The sequence below is a fragment of the Thermobia domestica genome, chromosome 8 (assembly GCF_964235325.1).
Source record: "Thermobia domestica chromosome 8, izTheDome1.hap1.1, whole genome shotgun sequence".
NCBI lineage: Eukaryota > Metazoa > Arthropoda > Insecta > Zygentoma > Lepismatidae > Thermobia > Thermobia domestica.
Genome location: NC_137461.1, coordinates 284,819,557 through 284,836,482, shown reverse-complemented (window position 1 = coordinate 284,836,482; position 16,926 = coordinate 284,819,557). Strand labels below are relative to the sequence as shown.

The window sequence follows — 16,926 nt, the reverse complement described above, 5'->3', positions numbered from 1 at the left end:
AGTCGAGTCGAGTCGAGATATAAGCCTGTCTCGACTCGTCTCGAGAAAATGTTGTCTCGACTCGAAAATATGTTTCTGTCTCGACTCGACAGTCTTTGTCTCGACTCGACTCGAATTCGAGTCGAGACGTCTCGAAATTCGAGTCGAGACAAAATGTACGAGTTAAAATATACGCACCCATCAGCCAGACCATCATGACTACCTACCTAATTGTCAGTATGTCGACTTTTGGCATGGATAAAAACGGCGACACGTCTTGGCATACACGCAATGATCCTTGATAGGTCGCTGGAGAGAGCTGGCACCACATGTGCTCACTCAGGTCACCTAATTCCCGTAAATTCCGGGAAGGGGGCGATGTGTTCTGACGTCACGTTCAATCCCACCCCACAAGGGACATCACTCAAGTGTCCGGCTCCAATTTCAATGAAACTTTTTTTGCTGATAGAAGGTATGTATGCATCATTACTTGTGATGACAAATTTTTGCCATGGTGCATGTTTTCTATTTTTTTTAATAACTTTTAAGAGTTGTGATGTGGTTATTAGAAATTACTACAGAAGTCCCTTACTACGCTTTGTAAACGGAGCGTTAATGAAGAAAAGTGAAGAAAAATCATGTGGATACATATAAGTCCTGGGGGGAAGTCGTATGGTAGATATGACCTTGATGGTAGCCATCTTGAAATCCGCCATTTTGAATTAAGGTCAAGTTTTCAAAATGGGAATAGGGTATTATGATACATAATTTCGGGCTAGAATTTAATTAGAAAAATAATGGTGAGGTTAGTTTTAAGATACACCCATTTGGGGGAAAGTTACAGGCATATTAATTGTTTTTACTTACTGTGTGCGTAAGACCCTTCTTACTTTCGTCTCAAGACCTGTAAATCGATCGCAACGCCAGAGCCCGGTTTCGCACTAGTGTTTAGAATTCTTTAAACTCACTTGAGGCAATATTTGTGGATTATTGTATTGTATTTTGCCTTTAATTAAATTTGAACCCACTTCATGATCTTGTGTAAAGTATCACTAAAAGAGAATTTATGTTTTTATGGAGAACGTAAGCATGGCAATTATAAAAGGTGAGTAAGGTGCGTATGTATTTATAAGAAAGTTTATTTTACGAGTCTTTTGTGGTTCCGCCAACCTATTCTTTAGTTGTTTTTTTTTTCAAAATACTCATATCTCATAAATAAAAGAGCTATTATAAAATCTCTTACCACTATTCTTTAATACTTATAAAATTTTATTTATTGTAAAAGCACTGGCGAGATATTTCTTATCGCCCACTAAAATTATGGTGGAGCTCCTTCGTGGCTAACGGTTACCATACATGCCTTTGGCGTGGGAAACCTGGGCTTGATTCCCGGTGGGAGTTCGTGTGATTTTGATTCCACGTTAATCAGTAGGTCCACGTCTTACATAGCCTCGCTGCTGAACGGGACGTTAAACTCAGAATCAATTCAACTCAAAATTATGGTTTTGACTTTATTATGATGTTATTAGTTTAAACGCCCAACTGCCCAGTAATTATAAACATTGACTACATTATAAAATTGTAATTTGTGACGACTAAAATATCAGAAATTAAAGATTATTCTTTGGGTTTTGGAACATTTTCAAAAACGTGAAAAACTGGTACTGCACCGATACAACACACCTTTTGGATTTGTCATAACATGTCTTACATAGCTTTGGTTCGATTCTCAACACGGACTGCAACTACCCGTTAAATTGTGCATCCGAAAGGCACTCTTTGTTAAACCTCGCTTATCACCGCTCATCTTAATAATATATATAACTTCACAGCGAAGCAAATGTTGCATTTCTCTCTTTCATCCTAACACAAAACAAAACTAACCACAGCTGTGACACGAAGGAGCTATTTCGAAAAGAAACAAACTGTGCTTCATAGAGATGTGTACCAAATGATAGAAGTATAACGTATTGTTTTCTTTCCTGTTTATTGATATCAGTTGGTGTTCTTAATGAGTTTACTCACTAGTTTAGAAAGAGTATATATGGAATTTGGACATATGTTGTACGTATTCTTCTGAGAAATTGATGAGACCAGAAAAGTTATAAGGACAGATAGAATAGGTTTAAGCGCATCTACGTGACTTTATCAAATATTTATTCTCCATAATGGTACCACGCGGAAAACTTGGTATAGGCCTACTTTTATCTTTACCTCCCTCTGTTAGCTGTTTCGTATCATATATATCGGATGGTTTTGATATTTCTTCTGATCATTAAAACAACAATGGTACCTGTGTGCGTGCAGAAATGCAAAAGCACAAGGTAACTTCCCATTTGTTTTGGAAACAACAAACCCATTTCATGTGTGCGAGAGAAATTGAGCACAGCGAGATCGGGTGTTTACTCACGGTCAGTTCGCAGCAGGAGTCTATGGTAAAAGATTTGGCTATCCCGAAAACACTCGCAAAACCTTACAAATACAAAAGACTGCGCTTCAAAGAAAGTTTAGACACAGATGTTTCAATTTTCTTTTAGCATCTTTCTTCAGCAAAAGAGTCGGTTCATTGTATTCGAAAAAGGAAAGGGAGAAAGGGTGAATTTATATTTTATGTGGGGGTAACGTTGTAAGTAGTATAAACAATACATACCGCTTCCGACTCTGTACTGAACCACTTCCTTTAGCGGTATATCACTAGATCTATCCTGACCCTCATCCCACCTCAAGTTGTAAAGTAGAAAGGGACAGAAGTATTCAACATGACTGCGCACTTGAGTTTCAGTTCACAATACGAAAACCAGTGAGCAAGTAAACAGTCTTTTGTAGGATCGTGTTTTACTTCTTGAATTTATTTTTGAACATTTCTGTGAATTCAACAACAGAACGCAGTAGAAATACGGACTAGTTTTTACTCCAACCATTACTTTCGCTCCAACCCAGGGATGCCACATTTATGATTTCGTACTAGATTTAGTGATTTTACTATTGAACTAGTGATCTAGTACGTACTTTGGGTAAATAGGCACATTCTAGTGATTTTTTTTGCATTTTTTTCTGATGCAGACAAATGAGAAGGATATGGTTCTTAAAATAAAAGGAAGAAGTATATTGCAGTTCAAAACAAATGTAGAAACCTTAAATTATTTTTTCTTTTCCCTCTGACTGAATGAAACCCCTGCTGTGTAACGACCTTAAGTAAACAACGGCAATCTTTGGTCCGCTATATCCTTTTGTTAGAAGACATGAGATGGGTTACTTTTTTTTCTGGAAGAAAGTGAAGAAATAATTATCCAGTACATTTACGTTTTGTCAGGCACACAGGCGCAGTCTGTACTTGTTTCCTAACGAATTTTAGCAACATAACATAAATGAAACATATGTACCAGAAAATAGAGGCAGTACAAACGGAAATTTTCATCTGTGACACATTTGATGAGAAATATAGTTAGATGTCACGTGCAAGCACTCTAAACATGTCCTATCCTGTAATTCTATTCGTATGTTTATGTAGGTGAGACTGAGAAATCAAGAAATAATAATAACTGGTTTTCTTCCAGGGGGAAAATCTAAATGTGAAGGGGTGTTACACTGGGACTTCAATTGCGTCCTTTGTACAAGATTAACAAGTAATAGCAATTTTTTAATTTATTTTAGTTCTTGGGGAGAGGAAGATGGAAGCGAACCCTCGTAAGGACCTCTGCAAGGAAACATTAATACTATCCGCCACTGTTTGTTACATTACACAAAATAGTTATATATATATATATATATATATATATATATATATATATATATATATATATTTATATATATATATATATATTGAGTTTTAGTCAGGGTTTTCATTCTGCAGGAGAGGGGGGGATAGTAATACCTGACGAACATTTTCTATTCTCAGAGTGTTGCAATGATAGCATTTCCTCCATTATAACTTGGCCAAGCTAGTTGCATTATATGTAAGGATTAAGTTAGCCTAAAAAGCTTAAATTTCTATGGCTGTTTTACTCTGTACCCATGTTTCTCATTTTCGGTCTACGGGACTCTGTGTCCGGAAATTTTCGATGGCTTCCAAGTCGGAAAATAAGTGTATCAAAGGCATATATATTATATCTATGGTTATATGAGGCATGGATCTACAGTTTTAAAGTGGGATACCGGTAACAACTTCATGAGCTTCCACCGTAAATCGAACCAGAGTCTCCCGCGATCAAGGCGTATGTGTTAACCATACAGCCACGAGAAAATTCACATAAGCACACACACATATATATTGTTGAGTTGATTTTGACTTTACCGTCTCTTTCAGCAGCGAGGATATATGAAATGTAGACCTACTGATTAACGTGGAATCCGAACTACATGAGCTCGCGCCGGGAATTGAACCTAAGTCTTCCACGGCAAAGACGCGTACACTAGCCGCAGAGTTCACACACAAACACAGAATCAGAGTCCTCACACACCAAGGGTGAGAGCTGTGCCACTGAGTCACAGCGGCCACGGGGCTAGGTCGAGTCCACTTTACGTTCATAGTTTCTTAGTACATAAATGTTACGATTATGAAATAGATTTTCCTTAATGAGCTGCATAAAAACAAAAGCTTTCAAAATGCATTAAATAATTAGCTCGATTTGAGTGTGAACTTCAAGTTATATCAGAGTGTAAATACGGATACGCACCAAAGCTCGAAAACTTAATACACTATTTCTCCTATATAGTCAGCATGTATCAAGCAATCGTTCAGCTTTCATTTGAGAGGATGGAAATCGAAGGCCCCTGAACAACTATGTTACTAATGTGCGGAATGTATTTATCTTACAGTGAACTGCTTTGATGCCAAGTGGCCTAACTCCAAAATTGAAATTTTCCAGGAGTGAAAGTTGAAGTTCAATATCTCATGAACAATCCATATTTCTTTTATGTTGGGAACTAAAACCATAATTACTGTATGTAGTTCATTGTTTTATAACTTAGTGTTTACAAAAATCCTTTTAAAAAATACCTATTCATAGAAGTGAATGGTACTTATCTGTACTAGTTCTTGGCATCCAAGCAGTCCATTTATTGTAATACTAGCCTAAAATACCCATTCTTCGCATGGGGGCTGTATTTGGAAGTCAACACCTGTGGAAGTATCACCATTCATTTTAGTGACCGCGAAAACTATGGATTTGACACTAGTATCAATCAATATGGGCTATTTATACATGTCTCGGTATTCCTCACCCGCTGACACCCGGCCCGCATACAGTAGAATAGTAGCTGAATTTGCAAGTCATCGCTGATGGAAGTGTCACCATTGATCTCAGCGACCGTGAAAACTATGGATTTGACACTAATGTCGATCAATTTGGATTACTTTTACTACATGTCTCGCTAAACGCCCCCCTGAGACCCCCTGGTTCCAATTTTGACAAAAACGCTTCGCCTTAGACTGGGACCTGGACCAAGGTATCCGTGACCAAAATTTGGTAACTATTGGTCAACTTGTCTGGTCCCCAGGTCGGTCCCAGTAAGCGTCCCCCCGAGACCCCCTGGTTCGAAATTAAAAAAGAAACGCTTCGTCTTGATCTGGGGCCTGGACCAAGGTACCCGTGACCAAATTTTGGGAACTCTCGGTCCACTCGTCTGGTCCCCAGGTTGCACACAAACAGACAGACAAACACACAAACAAACTTTATTTTATTTATATTAGATAAGACATACTATGTAAAATAGTCTCGTATCATAATATGTGATGTACAACAAATGTTACATTATATATTATCCGTAGCTCTTGATATGCTGCAACATATTAAAGCCTCAAAATAGTTGGGCAAGCGAATAATCCAGAAGTTACGTAACCCTATTGCGTTCATGGGAACAAAAACACAATAATTATAATTATGCTAAATTACTATAGACTACCAACTGCTCATTCAGAGAATTTATGAAGTTCACCTTATCGCAATAGTTTTATACAAACTAGATTTAGACTACGGATAATAGTTTTATACAAACTAGATAATCAATTATTATTATTATCATTATATTTGCAGTACAACCAAATACAACGACATTAACTATTAGTTCTAATTAACTGAATTGAGCTGAAAATTAAATCTTGATCTTTAAGGATTAACTATTAATTTTATGCGTTCTGTACCTTTCTGAAGGAATAAAAGCTGGAATTGGTTTCAAGGCTGTTTCTGAGTGAATACTTTTTTCAAAATAATATTAAAAATTATAGAAAGATTTTCGAGACATTCGAGTCGAGTCGAGATTTTTAAGAGCCGTCTCGACTCGACTCGTGTCTCGACTCGAAAATTCGAGTCGAGAAATACGTTTGTCTCGACTCGTCTCGAATTTTACAAAGTGTGTCTCGACTCGAATCTCGACTCGAATTCGAGTCGAGTCGAGTCGAGATTCGAGACATGTCTCGACTCGAGCGCATCCCTAAACCCACACACTTGGAAACAAATTTAACACAACACTCACAACAATGGTCCTGTTTTGTGCGTTATTGTCGTCCGCGCGGAAAAACAACTCCGTTCCCAGGAAGCCACTGCACAACACTGCAGGGTGCCACGAGCCAGGTCGGGTGAGTCCATTCTGGCCGGGAGGGGGAAGGAACGAAATCGGCCAAGCATAGGCTGAACAACCTACGTATATTTCAACTTTTTATCTTCATCTTGAACTTTAGTTATTCTATTTGCTTCAGCCATGTTGTATAGTAATATTTGAGTTCTTATAAAACAGATAATGTAAGCAGTTGCAAGATTTATTAAGAGGTCACTCGGTCGAAAAAGTGTAACACGCTTTTTCAGGCGAGCCACCTTGAATGAGGTTTTCCTGGGTTTTCCTCATTCCCACCAGGCAAATTCCGGGTTGGTACCTAACTTATAGGTCCCAGGCCGCCTCCTTCCTTCCCCAAGCCTTTCTTCCTTCCCTTTCCCCGGATAGTGTGCTCACCGAGGGAGGTCATCCCTCAAATCGTGACGGGCTAAATGGCCATAGATGCCGAAAGCCCAGAAATCTAAATCCTAAATCCCTAAATCACCTAATTTATTACAGGCTTCTATAATATCCTAGACTTGGTGTAATTACCTGCACGTGTTGGAAAATACGTCACTTAATACCAACACTTTTTTCCTTTACCTTGGGTACAACACAGAAGTGCCATAATTGACACATTTTGTCTACACGCGGAAAAGGCTACTCTCCAACGCACATGTGTTCTTTTTGTTTCATGAAAATTAAGGCCATAAACACTACAGCAGCTTAATGTGGCGCATTTACCAGCACCTACCTTATATCAATTTATATAAACGCCATCGAGCTTAACAAAATAACACGCCGCGGCAAGTAGTAATGGCGCGCCGGACGGTAAAATATCATGTATAGTTATTGAGAAAAATGAATTCGCTATAAACTACGTGCATCATTACTACTCGTATTCGATAGGTTTTATTCTCGTACTGTATATGCACTGTACGCTGTTGACGTACAGCCCGTATCGATTCTTGTTTGTCTTCTCAGACGATTATGGCATATACTGCTAACAGTGACGTACAGTGGCGTACGCAAGGGGGATTTCGGAGTTTTAAACTCATCTTGAGCAACATGATATGCATCAATAAACCATTACCATATTAAGATATTTATATATTTATAAACATTTGCTGGGTGAAAGTTTTTGTTTCGATCGACTTGAATTCTGATGCACAACTTTCAGATGCCTTATCTCACATTTTGCAAAATCTGTCCTTGCTGGCTACGATATATGGCTGGTGCCATCTCGTAGTGATAGCTACATTCTGAATGACACAACTAGGCTAGTTGTCGCCCGGGGCAAGAACTCGGCTCAGCTCTTCCCCCCCCCCCCTGACCAACGAAACCAAAACGATTCCCAACCACACCTGATATTGGCATCACACAGTAATTCTCCTATTTCATTTTTTCTTTAAGTGGTAAAGCTTGATTTCAAAGTTGCAGTACATAATTTATTTTTTAGCACAAGATAAAATATCAAACTACTTAGTATTTGATTGCCAAATAACCTAACAGTAGCATAATTGACATATCCTTATAGTCTTATCATAATAATTGCAAATCACAAATGTTTTTGGAATTAGTCCTATATCGGGATGTGCATAAGTGTAGAATGAATCAACAGTCTGTTGCTTTAGAATAGAATATTTAATTATGACAAACAGCCAAGCCGTTGTCTCGAGTATTATACTGGGACATTTTAAAAATCTCTTAAAACGATGTAAGTTAAATGAAAACACAACAAGCTGGAACTAAAACTTAACGTTGTGAACTCTTTGGCTGCATTTTTTTTAGAATGTCCTCAAAAGATAGATTTGAAAGTAACTTGTGCTGCATGGATATATCCTAAGGTTGGTGAGTCGTTGTTGTTCTGTTAAGTTTCTGAGGTATTTTTTAATGATCTTTAGTTTGCTAAAACTCCTTTTTTTTTGCCTTATAGTGAAAATAAATATTTGCCCAGTTTTGCGCCCCCTTAATGCAGCGCCCGGGGCACAAGCCTCATTTGCCCCGTTCTTCTTCATGAGGACTGCAGGATCTCCTCTTTTTACAATTTGTTGTGCACATATCCCATCTTCATCATCCTGCTATAGAGTTTCGTTTGTTCGAGTGGCTGAAGACCTCAATACATTCTAGAAACAGTATGTACACTCATGTCCAAAATTATTGTCGCATGTTTATAAATATGTTATTGTAGGAATATAATTTGATAACGAATTCGCCCTTTATTTCTTATAATGTTAGTACGTATATAATCGGCAGAGACATGTATGTGGCAAATTTCCTGTGAAAAGAGCAGTAAATAAGAACAATAAAACGATAATAAAACTTTGTCCATTTAGCAACATTTTGTTTTACTAATTCTAATTTTCGTATTTATAATCCTTTTCCTATGAAATTTACCACAAATATCCATTCCCCGATTATACATATAGTATCAGTATTAAGAGTACCCTGCAAAATCATTATCAAACTATATTCTTACAACGAGACAGTTATAGATATGCGACAATCATTTTGGATATGAGTGTACATTAACGATAAATCTATTATCTGCTGTTTTCAGCTTCACGGCACAGGAGATGATGTTTAATTTAATGTGAGGTTTCCTTTTACGTATCTTGATTCAGTTGCATATTTGCAGTATTGCACCAAATAGCCCATCGACTATGGAAAATTTCTATGGTACCTTCTTCCCTTGATGCCCCAAGAGTATGCTTATTTTTCTTAATTGTCATTTCCCCCCACCTCGTGAGAAAAGGTAAAGTATGGACAAGAGGTCCATTTAGTTACTAATCTCAGTTCATTACCATTTCTTTGCTTTGTTTCCATTTATTTAAGAACTGAAATTTACTGCTACATTTTTATCACAGATGGGAGATAGAACTTGCAGTGAAACATGGATGTATAATGAACATTGATTCAGATTTTGACGCCAAGCGGATATGTGAAGTAGCATGCAGATTGAAGGCAGACCAAATCAAAGTTCTTATAAGGATTAACCCAAACTTAAACCCTAATGTTCATCCTTACAATTGCACAGCCCTTGCAGAATCCAAATTTGGAATTGGGATACAGGATTTACAGAAGGTACGTACTTAGGCAGGTTTTATTATAACGCCAATTTGCCAGGAGTTCAATATTTACTTATCTAAAGATTTATCGTAGTATATACGGCCTACTCATATATAATATAGTTGCTACTTACTACGATGATACTACAAGAATTACACACTAGTTTTGATCACTTAAATGCACTATATTTCAAAATAATTATTATTTGCTTCACTGCAATTCAATATACTTCTATTTTATATGGCGTCCTGTTGAATTATATTAGTTAATTAATTATAAACAAATCCCTGGTAACAAAAACTGTTACCATAGCAACCAGATTACATTCCTAACAACAAGTAAGCAGGCTTTTACATATAGTGATAGAAAAATAAAACATTTATAGATCAAGATTATTCACATTTTTAAATAGCATTTCTTTTTGTTTTTCTAATTTGTACCTATTCTCAGATAAAATAGCATTTTTGTCTAACATATTAAATAAGATAAAAGATATAAATACACGCTATCATTGTATTATGTTTACATTGATCTCCTTTCTCTCATTTCAGATAGCTAAGTTACAATATTCTTAGTGTTGAACGAAGAAAAATCCAAAGATGAGACCAGTAGCGTACGCAGGAATTTATTTCTGAAGGGGCCCAAACTCAATATGAGTGTATTTTATATTAAAAATCATAAAATTGCCCCTAAAATTAGGTTAAATTTACACAAAGTCGAACTTTCGGGGGGTGTCCGGACCCCCAGGACCCACCTCCTACGTACGTCCCTGGATGAGGCATATTCCAATCAATAAACTTTATTGAGCTGACCAAAATTATATGGATAATTAAATTCTCATGTATAGTTTTAGAAAAATCGAAAAAAAATGTTTTGTAAGCCTAAAAAATAATGCCGTAAGATACGAAGCCATGCTTTTAAACCACTGTAGTCTTTTTTCATACAACAAAACAGGTTTTATTCATTTAAAAAATTAAGAAATACTTATATAATAAGCTTAAGAAATTAGGGGATTTACTCAGTCTTTTTTAGATTTAAAAATAGTTTGTTTGTTTGTAATGTTTGTTTATTTTTTTTATAGGTTTTAGAGGTGATAAAGCATTGCAGAGCAATGCAATTAGTAGGACTTCATTGCCACATAGGTAGCACTATCACCGATGTAACCGTATTTCGTGATGTAGCTACAGTTCTCGCAAACACTGCAACAGACGTAAGTACTCTAAAATTAAACATTTTCTTATATAACAGGAATTTGAGAGAGTGATGTGAACATTTACGGGAACCTATTTGTCCACGAAATGAGAAATGCAACTCGTCTCGATTCTCGTCTCAAACACGAGACGAGAAGCACTTTATTAAATTTGAGACAAGAAGTTTTAGGAATCTCAAAGACCCCAGACAACACGTACCTGTACGGCACATGTGCACTTTCCATGCATAAGCCGTACATATGCACATGTTCATTTGTGTGGATGATGCATACATACATAACCCGTGCTTAAGCCGTACATGTGAATTTGCGTGGATGAAGCACACATACAGAACCCGGGCAAACACACATGTGCATTTGCGTGGATGAAGCACACGCACATAACCCGTGATTAAGTCGTGCATGTATACATGTGCACCTGCATGGATGAAACACACATTTATATAACCCGTGCTTAAGCCGTTATGTGCACATGTACATTTGCGTAGATGAAACACACCCACATAACCCGTGATTAAGTCGTGCATGTGCACATGTGCACTTGCATGGATGAAACACACATTTATATAATCCGTGCCTAAGCCGTTATATGCACATGTGCATTTGTGTGGATGCTGCACACGTACATAACCCGTGATTAAGAAGTGCACGTGCACATGTGCATTTCCATGGATGAAAAACATTATATAACACGCGCTTAAGCCGCTATATGCACGTGTGCATTTGTGTAGAATAGGCACACGTACATAACCAGTGATTAACAAGTGCATGTAGACATGTGCACTTGCATGGATAAAGCACACACTTACATAACCCGTGCTTAAGCCGTTATGTACACATGTGCATGTGCGTAGATGAAAGACACGCACATAACCCGTGATTAAGAAGTGCACGTGCACATGTGCATTAGCATGGATAAAACACACATTTATATAACCCGTGCATAAGCCGTGATATGCACATGTGCATTTGCGTGGATGAAGCACACGCACATAACCCGTGATTAAGAAGTGCACGTGCACATGTGCATTATCATGGATGAAGCTCAGATTTGTATATCTCGTGCTTAAGCCGTTATGTGCACATGTGCATTTGCGTGGATGAAGCACACGCACATAATCCGTGACTAAGTCATGCATGTGCACATGTGCAATTACATGGATGAAGCACACATGTATATAACCGGTGCTTAAGCTGTTTCGTGCATATGTGCATTTGTGTAGAATAGGCACACGTACATAACCAGTGATTAACAAGTGCATGTACACATGTGCACTTGCATGGATAAAGCACACACTTACATAACCCGTGCTTAAGCCGTTATGTACACATGTGCATTTGCGTAGATGAAACACACGCACATAACCCGTGATTAAGAAGTGCACGTGCACATGTGCATTAGCATGGATGAAACACACATTTATATAACCCGTGCATAAGCCGTGATATGCACATGTGCATTTGCGTGGATGAAGCACACGCACATAATCCGTGATTAAGAAGTGCATGTGCACATATGCATTCGCATGGATGAAACGCACATTTATATAACCCGTGCTAAAGCCGCTATGGGCACATGTGCGTTTGCGTAGATGAAGCACACGCACATAACCCGTGATTAAGAAGTGCACGTGCACATGTGCATTAGCATGGATGTAAAACGCATTAATATAACACGTGCGTAAGCCGTTATGTGCATAAGTGCATTTGCGTGGATGAGGCACACGTACATAACCAGTGATTAAGAAGTGCATGTGCACAAGTGCATTAGCATGGATGAAGCACACATTTATATAACACTGCTTAAGCCACTATGTGCACATGTGCGTTTGCTTAGATGAAGCACACGCACATAACCCGTGATTAAGAAGTGCATGTGCAAATATGCATTCGCATGGATGAAACGAACATTTATATAACCCGTCCTTAAGCCGTTATATGCACATGTGCATTTGTATAGATGAGGCATACGTAGATAACCCGTGATTAAGAAGTGCACGTGTACATGTGCATTATCATGGATGAAGCACAGATGTGTATATCACGTGCTTAAGCCGTTATATGCACATATGCAGTTGTGTGGATGATGCACACGCACATAACCCGTGATTGAGAAGTGCATGTGCACATGTGCATTAGCATGGATGAAACACACATTTATATAACCCGTGCATAAGCCGTGATATGCACATGTGCATTTGCGTAGATGAAGCGCACGCACATAACATGTGACTAAGTTATGTATGTGCACATGTTCACTTGCATGGATGAAGCACACATTTATATAACCCGTGTTTAAGCCGTTTCGTGCATATGTGCATTTCCGTAGAATAGGCACACGTACATAACCAGTGGTTAAGAAGTGCACGTGCACATGTGCACTAGCATGGATGAAAAACGCATTTATATAACCCGTCATTAAGCCGTTATATGCACATGTGCATTTGTGTAGATGAGGCATACGTACATAACCCGTGATTAAGAAGTGCACGTGCACATGTGCATTATCATGGATGAAGCACAGATTTGTATATCACGTGCTTAAGCCGTTATATGCACATATGCATTGTGTGGATGATGCACACGTACATAACCCGTGATTGAGAAGTGCATGTGCACATGTGCATTACCATGGATGAAACACACATTTATATAACCCGTGCATAAGCCGTGATATGCACATGTGCATTTGCGTAGATGAAGCGCACGCACATAACATGTGACTAAGTCATGTATGTGCACATGTTCACTTGCATGGATGAAGCACACATTTATATAACCCGTGTTTAAGCCGTTTCGTGCATATGTGCATTTCCGTAGAATAGGCACACGTACATAACCAGTGGTTAAGAAGTGCACGTGCACATGTGCACTAGCATGGATGAAAAACGCATTTATATAACCCGTCATTAAGCCGTTATATGCACATGTGCATTTGTGTAGATGAGGCATACGTACATAACCCGTGATTAAGAAGTGCACGTGCACATGTGCATTATCATGGATGAAGCACAGATTTGTATATCACGTGCTTAAGCCGTTATATGCACATATGCATTGTGTGGATGATGCACACGTACATAACCCGTGATTGAGAAGTGCATGTGCACATGTGCATTACCATGGATGAAACACACATTTATATAACCCGTGCATAAGCCGTGATATGCACATGTGCATTTGCGTAGATGAAGCGCACGCACATAACATGTGACTAAGTCATGTATGTGCACATGTTCACTTGCATGGATGAAGCACACATTTATATAACCCGTGTTTAAGCCGTTTCGTGCATATGTGCATTTCCGTAGAATAGGCACACGTACATAACCAGTGGTTAAGAAGTGCACGTGCACATGTGCACTAGCATGGATGAAAAACGCATTTATATAACCCGTCATTAAGCCGTTATATGCACATGTGCATTTGCATAGATGAGGCACACGTACATAGCCCGTGATTAAGAAGTGCACGTGCACATGTGCATTATCATGGATGAAGCTCAGATTTGTATATCTCGTGCTTAAGCCGTTATGTGCACATATGCAGTTGTGTGGATGATGCACACGCACATAACCCGTGATTAAGAAGTGCATGTGCACATGTGCATTAGCATGGATGAAGCACACATTTATATAACCTGTGCTTAAGCCGTTATGTACACATGTGCATTTGCGTGGATGCAGTACACATTTATATAACCCGTGCTTAAGCCGTTGTGTGCACATGTGCATTTGCACAGCTACTGCACATGTGTATGACACATTCGTAATACCGTGCAAGTGTATTTAGTTTCATTCTGCTAATATTTACATTAAATATGGCTATAGTATTTTTAATTGAAAGTTCAATTTTTTAAAAATTATTATATTACTCATTCTAAATAAACAATATAATGTAACCTGCATTTTTCGAAGGCTTAAGTACATTGGAATAAATATTCAATCAGATAAATCGACACGCTATAAATAGGCTCTCTCAGTAGCATAAAAAATGTGCAGTGTTGGCTTTGATGTAATAAATGACGTGAGAACCGAATAGACATGTGTCTGATTATATACATACAAAAAGATATGTAAATATAATAATCTTAATAAGATTATTATTGTTTGGAAGTAAAATATTATTTTTCTCTATTCGTTATTAATTTAATTTTTATTTCGAATCACGCATGCGCACTGGTTGGAGCTGTGTATTAGCCATGCACGGCGCGCTTATTTGTGTGGTCGGGTACGAGCTGTGGTGTGGTGGTGTTTGTCCAATGTTGTTGAAGGCGAAGAATTCAACATTATATTATAATCAGGTGAGTGATGAACTTAATTTTACTGTAATTTGTAAAATTTAATAAAGCACCCGTTTAAATAATAAAACTGGTGTTAATGTTGCCGTATACACATGCATCCTGTTCTTCTCAAGCAGTATTTATTAGTTGACATTTTATGTTTTTGGAGGGGACATTGAAGCTATAGATATACATTGAAGGCACTGTCATGATTTGCATCTCTTTAAAGAAAGATCTGCAAGAGTCATTATCACGTAGTCCTTTTAACATGAAATAAATTATGCATACATAACCCTACATTTGAAAGGAGGTAGTGTTCCAACGGCAGAACCTCCGAGATAATTTACAATCAAATCAAGGTATGCTAGTATCATTACCAAATCCAGAATGGGAATTAGGGGTAATAGTTAAAATAGGGAAGGTTCTAGATTACTGGTCCCCCATATAGATTAGTAGCTGGGTAGGTTTCTTTCTGTACTAAGTTTATGCATTTAACTTATACAGTATTGCCGAGCGAGCGTTAGCGAGTGAAGGCGGGTTAGAACCCCGCAGGGCACGTTGTTTTCTGTCTTTATTACTGCTCAATGGGAAGGGAACAGTAATCAAGAACCTTGCCGTTAAAATAGAACCTGATCGTATGCATGTATTTTTCTTGAGCCATCTTTTAAGAAAGGTATAAAGGCATTACTCGAGCAAACGGTTCTATGAAATTTACACGCATTTATTGCATTTTCCGGTTTCTTTTTGCAGAACATGCACTAAATGAGGAGCTAATGCATAAACCACGAACCAACTTGTCTAGGTGGCCACTAAAAAGCACGAATGCTATCTAACCGAATCAGGGCAGGAGCGCAGCAGGAGGCCCGAGCGGATCAAAGGGGTGCGTTCGTAGGGAGCAGGCGGGTCAGCAACAAGGGCATACGCATAAACGAGGATAGTGAAAACATACATTAAATATCTGCAATAATTTTTACCTTCAAAAGCACTTATATAATAGTAGTAATTCTTAATTTCAAAATGGCTTCACTGCTTTCCCGCGTACAAATGGTCTGCTGCGAGGAGAAATTCGTATGCTCTGAATTTTTACTTTTCTACACTTACCATGACGCTTGAAAAACTATAATACGACGCTCTTTATCACACGTATCGACGCTCTCTAATCGTATGCTTACATTATATCTATCGCAGTCGTCCATTGCTAACACGAACGGAACTTTCCCGCAGTTTATTTTCACCTTCTTCACATTCTTGTATTCTTCCGCTTCAGTAAATAGTTACATGTAGAATACGTTCACTACCATTGAAAATGTATTTCAATATGATATCCACTGACAGAAATTACTTATATTTACACTCTGCTTCTTTTACGAAAAGTGTTTCACATCGTATTTTACCTATAAATTTTGTTTTCGGTAGAACCGCCTGCTCGAGTGAACCCATACAAGCATTGTTTTGAAGACCTTACTGCAACATGCAATATTTAAAAAGGATATCTGAATATAGATCGAATTGATTCAGGATATAGCTTAAGGGCAACTCTTTACTGTAGGTCTCACATGTAACATCTCCACTGTGACTTACTTCACAAAAGATAACTCTGCGAGGCAGGGTTGGTTTAAACCAGCTGGTTTTTCAGAAAAAAAAATGGTTTAAACAAGAAAAAAAAAAAAGAAAAATGTTTAAATCGTGTGAACTTTATGGTGACGTTTCCACATATCAAACCATCCGCATTACGTTTATCTACTTTTCACCTTTTAATCGAGGGGTCCCGTGTTCAATTCTCGGTCCATCTTTCAGGTGTAAAGCAAGTAGCAATTCAAGGTGTCTCTTTAAGCGAAAGTCTTCTCCGTGATAA

General features: G+C 38.0%; 1 protein-coding gene across 2 annotated transcripts in view; it reads left to right on the top strand.

Moving 5' to 3' along the window:
• LOC145693657 (uncharacterized) overlaps window positions 1–16,926 on the top strand; it is a 47,481-nt gene that overhangs the window by 3,711 nt on the left and 26,844 nt on the right. Inside the window, exons 2-3 of one of the 2 annotated variants that reach the window (XM_081769885.1) lie at window positions 9,378–9,594; window positions 10,661–10,789. In XM_081769885.1, the coding sequence (XP_081626011.1) occupies window positions 9,378–9,594; window positions 10,661–10,789 (346 nt within the window). Of the gene's footprint in view, window positions 1–9,377; window positions 9,595–10,660; window positions 10,790–12,247; window positions 15,093–16,926 lie in introns of those variants that run through there. The other variant, XM_081769886.1, reaches the window with a different exon arrangement.